The sequence below is a fragment of the Lactuca virosa genome, chromosome 3 (genome assembly GCF_052849685.1).
Source record: "Lactuca virosa cultivar CGN04683 chromosome 3, Lactuca_virosa_CGN04683_v6, whole genome shotgun sequence".
In the NCBI taxonomy this organism is placed as follows: Eukaryota; Viridiplantae; Streptophyta; class Magnoliopsida; order Asterales; family Asteraceae; genus Lactuca; species Lactuca virosa.
In genome coordinates, this window is record NC_136428.1 from 47,819,234 (window position 1) to 47,828,438 (window position 9,205).

General features: G+C 32.8%; 1 protein-coding gene across 3 annotated transcripts; it reads left to right on the forward strand.

The window, feature by feature from the left end:
- The first annotated feature begins 1,654 nt into the window (after nucleotides 1–1,654).
- Nucleotides 1,655–8,808, forward strand: LOC145165609 (putative polyamine transporter At1g31830). Of its 3 annotated transcripts, XM_079084369.1 has the most exons (4): nucleotides 6,636–6,788; nucleotides 6,903–6,965; nucleotides 7,059–7,098; nucleotides 7,199–8,808. In XM_079084369.1, exons 2-4 carry the CDS (start codon nucleotides 6,955–6,957, stop codon nucleotides 8,663–8,665), a joined length of 1,518 nt encoding a protein of 505 aa, XP_078940495.1. In that variant the 5' UTR covers nucleotides 6,636–6,788; nucleotides 6,903–6,954; the 3' UTR covers nucleotides 8,666–8,808. The 3 variants fall into 3 exon arrangements, with proteins under 3 accessions (XP_078940494.1, XP_078940495.1, XP_078940496.1); XM_079084368.1 differs by lacking the exons at nucleotides 6,636–6,788; nucleotides 6,903–6,965; nucleotides 7,059–7,098 and adding an exon at nucleotides 1,655–2,185; XM_079084370.1 differs by lacking the exons at nucleotides 6,903–6,965; nucleotides 7,059–7,098 and having other exon boundaries at nucleotides 6,637–6,788.
- The last annotated feature ends 397 nt before the right edge of the window (nucleotides 8,809–9,205 follow it).

The window sequence follows — 9,205 nt, forward strand, 5'->3', positions numbered from 1 at the left end:
TACCCATCCAAACACCATAGAAATGTCATTATCAGCTGTCTTCGAAGGGGTAGTATGCATCTTTTTAAACACCTTATCGTTTCGTGCCTTCCAAACACACCACATAGTACCATAAATGATGGCCAACACTTTCCTTTTGTTTGGACAATTCCCCCAACTAACTGCATAATTTATTGCATCCCCCACTGTAGATAAGCTAAGATGTGAAATGGAGCACCATTTGAAAATCCAATACACCACTTCTTGAGTGAACAAACAAGAACCAAAGAGATAATCAGTGGATTCGCTAGCTTGCAAACACAAATGGCAAGAAGTAGAATCGATGTGTACACCTCTGGAACTAAGGGCTAAGGCAGTGGGTATACGGTCTATGCAAGCCCTCCATATGAAGGTAATCACCTTTATCAGAACCATTTTAATCCATATCAGTGGGTTGTTTGATGATCTAGTAAATTTTGAATCAAATAATCTCCTTAAAAAATCAATATAAAACACGCCATCAGAAGAGTGATTAAATTTTAACTTATCAGGATTTAGAGAAGAAATTCAAATTGAATCCATCAACACATGTAGTCGGGATAATTCTGAAAGTTCAAGAGAGAAATTTGGTAGTTTTTTCCAGGTCCCGATAAAACCAGTTGAATTGAAACGTTCAGAGACGAAGGCAGACTTACGCTTTTCGAGCTTGAACAAGAGAGGGTACATATTCGAGAGTGCATCAGAGCCAACCCAATGGTCATGACAAAAGAGAGTATCAGAACCTGTACCGATTTCAGAGTAGGAAAGCGATTCAAAATCCAACCCGAGATTGTCAATGTCATCTTTTATCTTCACAATACTCCCCCAAGGACCGGGAAGAGATTTTTTTTTGCCAACTTCGACATAGGTTTATGATCCAAATTGTGAATCCCCCTGATAGTTTTGCACCAAAGTTCATATTTTTCTGTCTTTAATCTCCAAATCCACTTGGCTAAAAGAGCCAAATTAAGTCCTCTAAGCGACCCGATACCTAAACCCCCATCTTCCTTTGATGTCAGTACAGTTGGCCATTCAGCCTGACTGATTTTTTTCTTTTCATCGCTACCCCCCATAAAAATCTCCTTCTAAGTTTTTCAAGGAACTCAATAACGCAAATAGGAGCTTTAAACAATGACAAAAAGTGTAAAGGAAGACTTCCAATAACAGATTTTACTAAAGTTAGACGGCCGCCATAGGAGAACGTTTTTGCCTTCCAATTGGAAAGACTGGCTTGGACTCGGTCGATAATAGGTTTCCAATTTTTCTTTACTCATATTTGCTCCCACCGGTACCCCTAAATAATTGAAAGGAAAATAAGCCGCACCACAGCTAAATAATGATCAGTGAACTTTTCAACAAGAAAAAAAAATTACTTGTTAAACATTAACTTTTATAATGTTTTATGAAAGTTTATAAAATTTAATACGTTATAAGAAAATTTTACTAAAGCTATATAAAATATAAAATAATAATTTAACAACTAGCTAAGCCTTATCAAATTCAATGTATTATAAATGCTTTTGTTTTATCGGTGAGGGTGAAAGTGAAACAATGGTCATCTTAAAAGCTCATATCTTTTGTGCCACCTATGCTCAACTTCAATTGACGTCTTTGACCCAAAGATACCGTCATAAATTCATAATAGAAAATTCCTATAAAAAAACCTGAAAACCTTTCGCAAAATCCCAATCACATATGCCGAATCCCCCAACCCTCTCCTAATACCATAGTGTGGAGTGTGGACCATCATCAACATTCAACCAAATCCCTTCTTCCCATTTCTTAATGCTTACCTTGCCAATTGCCATCGTTCTCAGTGCATCACTACACGACACTGCTGTACTACCAAATCAAATCCTCTCTGTCACTGCATCAGATTTCCACTAACGAAACCGAATCGAAACTTTTTGTTTCCTTTGTTTAATGCTTTGATATGGCGCCAACAACAGCTATATTAACAACACCATCAAAACGGAGCACAGAAGCATCTCCGACTCTTTCCCCAGCCGATCCTACACCTCCGTCGATTTTCCCGGCAAAAACTTCCGTCGATTTCACCAACAAAGTTACAGTTGCCGATGGAGGAAAGCTTAAAGCTTCGACGCCTGAATTATCTGCCAAAAGCTCCGTTGAAGGCACTAACAAGGTCAATGTCGACGGTGATGAGGTAATTAATTTATTTTTGCTTATTAAGTATTATTTTATTTGTTTCTTGATATGCGTGGCTTGATTTTGATTGTTTGGAAGTTAGGGGTCAAATATTTATTAAACATTAAATGCATTTAGATTTGGGTGAATTTTTATATTTATCATTAAACATGAACTTGTGCTATAGAATTAATGGGACATGGAATGATTAGATTTTTGGAACCTTAAAGTGAAATAAGCATGCTCGTATGTGGGCTTTTTATGATTGCAATCAATTAAAAAACGATTTTCACAACTTTATTGTTCACACTGTTCAAACAAATCTGCTTCGCAAGCAATTGCATTAAGCATTTACTTGTAAGATTAATGACTTATTTGTATCATAAAATTATTATGTTTCATTAATTTTACAGTGAAGTAGACTTTTTTTTTTAATTAAATTACATAATAATCTTTAAATGTGTTTCATATTTTCGTAAAAACGTGAAATTTTGTTACACAAACAAGATATTAATTATTAACCCTTAATTATTAATGCATCAAGTTATTAACGATTAATTATTGATACATGGGATGTGGAACTATTAGATGATTCGTACTATATCAGTATATTGCATACATTTTTATAAAGATTATAACATTTAATAAATCCAATATGATTCACATAGTATTAGGCCCTTTCAAGAAATTGAGTATTTGATATGATAACTTAAATATTTTTATTTCGGATACTAAAATTTTATTGGATGATAAAAATGGTAATTTAAATGTGGTTAGTGAATATATAAATATTATTTTACATGAAGAATGTAATAGGCCCGACCAAAATGGACTTGTGGGGGGCTACTTGAGAGTCATGATATGATATTATATGGTGATAAGGTCAAATTGTTGCTTAAGCGTGCAACTGCATAAACTTTATTTTTTAAAATTTTTATCGGTGGGTTGTTGTTAGAATATTATTAAAAGGTAAAACACTTTATCAACATGGTTATTATTATTATTATTATTATTATTATTTAATTTAAGGAGTTATTCTCTCCGCGCTGATTGTTGACATTTTTCTTTTTTGTTAAAATATGTTTACCCAATTCATGTAAGAAACAGTAATACAGTATGTATGAAGCGCATGACTAAAAATCTTAATATCATATTGAAGTATGATATGAGAAAGTAGTTAAGGAACATTTGAATACAAGTTTGACCCTAGTGTAGTATCGGGTTCCAGAATATGTGCAAATTCGATTGATGATGAGCTCAGATTCATGCTCATTATCAACATAAACATGAATCTAAGTTGATTAATTCATCGCAAAAGAATACAAAAAGAATACAATATTGTTCATTAACTTTTGAATGATATAACCTTTTTTCGTATGCTTATTTGGTATGATGATATTTTAAAGTGGTTTTCCACTTAACATTTGGTGTTTATTTTTTTTTCTTGAGATTCAGTATTTTTCTTGTTTCATCTTTGTTTTCTTCTTCTCGGATAATGTTTCTAAAACCATATATTATAATTATAAAATACATATTGAATTTGTATAGGAGTAACATGATTTATTTTAATTTTGAAATAGATAAATCTCTTTGAATGCACATAGCTCACCGTTTTTGAGTTGTAAAGTGAAAACCACTCATTTGGTCCCCCTGTTGCCCCTCTTCTTTCTATTTCCTTAGTTTTTTTTATGGACTAATTCGACATTAACTTTTAAGAAATCAAAAAAGTGAGGACATTCATACTTCCCAAAGCAAAATCCTTTTTTGAAAATCTTTGATGACTTTATTTGATTAAAGTAGCCGGGATTATTAGTGTTTATATTTATTTATTTTTTCAACATATGTAGTTAATAATTTTGTATTTAGGTACATCCTCACATTTTCTTCTTATTCATATACTTTTTGTTAAATTTTCATGGACTTATTAAATAACAATTGATATGGTTTACAAGTCATGTTGTTTTTCCATTATCTTATTATCTTAAATAGACCATATATCTTTGTTATGTGGTTGGTAATGAAAAGAAAAACATAATCGTGACATATGTTAAAGTGTGTTTGTTTTATAATGCGTGCCTATTAATATGTTCTTTTCCCTATTCTAAGAAATGGAAACAAAGTTGATTTAACATAATAGGCGTTTTTTTTTTCTTGAGACATTCCCCTTATACAAATCTTAAATGAAAACTACCTTTTTTTTTCATTAATTTACTCGGATTGTTTGTTTTGAAAATAGAAAATGTTAATTAAATGTTAATTATTTTAGTGTCACTTGGTCAAGATAATGTAATGGAATTTACAAATACCAATGAAATTTATGTTTTGCTTTTAGACAAGTTAGGAGATGCAGATTGCACACTTATATAAAACGAATTTGATTTATGTTTGACATAATGACCTGGTCGAGAGGGGCCGCCCTAGAGAAGTGTGAGGTGGAAAATATTATTTTCAAATAATATTATCTGATAATTATCTTAAAATCATCATCCCTTAATAAAATCAATATTTAATGATGATTGATCTCATCTTTGGTAATCTTAAGAATTCAAAAGGTTATAAAGCCCTAGTTAGTGGTTTCATATCAATGTCTTGAAACAAGACTATTCTTTAAATAATTATCCTCATAATCTATATTTCGTGTAACTTAGACATATAGTCGAAATACATGCTTGGAAAATGATCAACCGATCGTTCAAGCAATGCTACTAATTGATTTCAGAAATCTTCATGTCTTATTTACCTTAACGGAGAAACTCATAACTGTTGAATAAAAATATATGTTGTGTAATCTATCAATTCACTTGACAATATATAAATCTATGATTTGGATTTACAACCTTTGAGTTGATTTGTATAAATCAAAACAATTAACATAAATGTCAAACAACTAGAATATATAGCAAATTTTAGTTTTTTACCTCCAAAAATTATGTAACCGTTAATATTGATCGACAACTAGCTCAAATATACATGTTGTTGCATATAATATAAAATATAACATGATTTGCAAAACAAAGCTATTAGGGGAGAAAAGTTAGTATTAATTTATGGAGTAGTAAATAAAAACGTATGTTTAAGCTTTAATATGAATATACTGATCTGTGGATGAACGAATAATACTTCCTAATTTTTCATGCTAATGAGGAAGAATGTTTTAGTATGGACTAAACATATCAATGTGTTTCTTGTTTGATTATATTAGTATTTATGTTACTAAATTATTTGACTTTTTTTTATCCACGATCTAAGTTCAACCTATTATAATCAAACATGGATGTATCACCATAAATTGCTTTCATAATATATGAATCAGCTCAACAATGACTTATGACAGCTTCATATTATATTGTCCCATTATATGTAAAATTATATTGTTAAGAAAAATAATTATATAAAGGACACTCAACTAAAGAATATTGCATTAGTATCTTAATGGATTTCATTTGTGCACAACAGAAACCTCTTTGATGTTTTCAATGTTTCATGTGAAAAAGAAACATATTCGAAGTTTATAAGTTTATTGGTTAAATTTAGTATTTCACTTACATATCTTATACAACTCTTTAACTTATAACTCAACAACTTAGGTAGGTTCGAGAATGAGTTTTTAGAAGTTTTTTGTTTGTTTGTTTGTTTGTTTTTTTTTTTTTTTCTAAGTAGAACTTGAATTAAAGAAAAAAAAAATCAGTTTAAACAAAAAATTTATATATAAGAACTTGATAAATACACCTTAAGCTTCATAAAACTTGATCTTACAAAACAACAAATTAAAAAAAAAAAAAAGTTCTTGTCAAATTGGTTTACTATTTACGGTAAAATAGCCTTAAATTTTCACTTATATAAAATAACCATTTATTTTGCAATGGCTAATATTTATTTTGAAATTAACCTATCTTATTTAAGACTTTCTATTTTAGATTCTCTCTCTCTCTCTCTTTTTTTTTTTTTTTTTTTTTTTATTGGAAATCTCTCACACTAATACATTTAGATTTTGGAAATCACTAATACATTTGCTTTGTAATTTTAAAGATACCACAAAAAAGGAAAGACGTTCATTATGAATTTCGCAATAATATAAAGAATTTTGTAGTATATATGTATAGCAATTCCACAATATTTAAAAAGGTAAAGAGCATTTTTTCCGAATATAAGAATAAATTTTTTTTGATATATTTTTTATGAGAGACACTATAAACAAATTTGACACCAAATAATAAATTTTGAAACATAATGAGCTTTTTTAGTTTTTAATATTTTTTTTATTGGATCATCCAAAATTAAAATGGATGTTACAATAGATTACAAAATTAATAACTAATTTCGTAAAAAACGAAAAGGTTTAGATAACGACAGATCATAAACCAATATAGTAAACTTTTAGAATTTACCTGTAAATCTAGAACTGTAAATCTAGAACTAGTGGAGTTTGGACTCATTAACGTGTCCACTTTAACCTTAATTCATCACCACGTGCTCTTTCCATTAGCCACGCCCACCCCCACTCTCTATCCCTCTTTCAAACCCCTTCACCCCTTCCACACGCAAATCAACTCATCAGATAGATCGATCTACCACGACACGACCCCCACCAATATCATGAACAGATTCCGCTCTATCTCGCGGTTCGTATCTAACTCCTTACAACACTCCTTCTTCCGATTCGTTTCTGCAACTTTTGATTAAATAACTGCAAGTGTTGATAGTATTAAGCCCTTTTGAATGTTTGATTCAAGCAGTAACTCTAGTTCACCCTAAATTCTTAATCATGATTGCTGCGGAAACAGACTAATGTTTATTAGGTATTATGCTTAATCGATTGCTTGCTCTAGTTTCAAATTCAATTTAACGTGAATTCAAGAAATTATAACGATTTCGCTTTGTAAAATTTCTAGGTTTCGCATGAAAAGGGGGTTAGGAATAGGAATGAACACGGTTAATGACTTTCTTAATTTTCTGTACTTTTGCTTATACAATCACCAAGCTGGTGTATTCCACTCAACTGACTGTCTTGATTTTCATTACTTAAATGCAGAAATTGAAGAACGCGGATAATAGACACCCATCTGTCGCAATGGGGCATAATAGCGATGTAGAATACATCGGGATTACCGAATCCCCATCTCCTACAAGTCTTCCTACCAACAACAACAGCAAAAGAATCTCAATTTTGCCCCTAATTTTCCTCATATTCTACGAGGTTTCCGGCGGACCTTTTGGCGTTGAGGACAGCGTCCGGGCTGCTGGACCTCTTCTAGCCCTGATAGGGTTCTTGGTGTTCCCATTCATATGGAGTGTCCCAGAAGCTTTAATAACCGCAGAAATGGGTACAATGTTCCCGGAAGACGGTGGCTACGTCGTTTGGGTGTCATCGGCGTTAGGACCTTATTGGGGGTTTCAACAAGGCTGGATGAAATGGCTTAGCGGCGTTATAGACAACGCCCTGTACCCAGTTCTGTTTCTTGATTATTTAAAATCCGGCATCCCAGCTTTAGCCGATGGTTACCCTCGAGTTTTAGCCGTTTTAGCTTTAACAATCGCTCTTACATACATGAACTTCAGAGGTCTAACAATTGTAGGGTGGGTCGCTGTTCTTTTAGGTATATTCTCCTTAGTTCCTTTCGTAATTATGGGTTTCATTTCAATTCCCAAAATAGAACCAGAAAGATGGCTAGTTGTTGACTTACACGTAGTCGATTGGAATCTCTACTTAAACACACTCTTCTGGAACCTTAATTATTGGGACTCCATAAGCACCCTCGCCGGAGAAGTACACAACCCAAAGAAAACCCTCCCAAAAGCCTTGTTCTACGCCTTAATCCTAGTTGTCTCCGGATACTTCCTCCCTCTCTTAACAAGCACCGGAGCTGTCCCCCTCCACCGCGGCCAATGGACCGACGGATACTTCTCAGACGTGGCCATGATCGTTGGCGGCGTATGGCTGAGATGGTGGATTCAGGCGGGTGCCGCCATGTCAAACATGGGAATGTTTGTCACAGAAATGAGCTCCGATTCCTTCCAACTTCTGGGTATGGCGGAACGCGGGATGCTTCCGGAATTTTTCGCGAAAAGATCCCGATACGGGACACCATCGATCGGAATCTTGTTCTCGGCTTCCGGTGTGATCTTACTTTCATGGCTGAGCTTTCAAGAAATTGTGGCGGCTGAAAACTTTTTATACTGTTTTGGGATGATTTTGGAGTTTATTGCTTTTGTGAGGTTGAGGATGAAGTATCCGGCGGCGTCTAGGCCGTATAAGATTCCGGTGGGGACAATTGGGTCGGTGCTTTTGTGTGTTCCACCGACGATATTGATTTGTGTTGTGTTGGCGCTTTCTTCGATTAAGGTTTTGGTTGTTAGTATGATTGCTATTGTTATTGGGCTTGGGTTGCAGCCGCTTTTGAAGTATGTTGAAAGGAAAAGATGGGTGAAGTTTTCGACAAGTGCTGATTTACCGGAGCTGTATAATGCTCATGAGAATAGTGAATCTTTGGTTTATTAGGTCGAAAGGTAGACTGCCATCGGTTGGTTGATTTGGGTGTGGGTTGTGTGTAATGTGTGTGATAGTAGGTTGTCGTTGGCGGTTTCCGGTTACTTTTTGTTATTGGAAATGCTTTTTTATTTAATATATCATTGTTTTCAACATGTTTGGAAACTGTCTTTACAGGAATTGGTTACTAGTTTGATTTTTGGTCATACTTCAAGCATTTTTTTTGGTCATATAGATCTCAAATATATATATATATATATATATATATATATATATATATATATAGAGAGAGAGAGAGAGAGAGAGAGAGAGATGGCTAGGATTAAATATAAGCTATACATATTGTATGCCAATATCTTGACTATTCGAGTAAAGGAAATTAATGGCTGTGATATGAAAGTATATATTATTAGTATTTTATAATTATGTATTTTATAATTATAAGAGTATTTTAATATATCTACCTATCTAATAAAAGACTCTTAAAATTGTCATTTTATAATTATACTTGATTAATTATAAGAGTATTTTAATATATCTACCTATCTAATA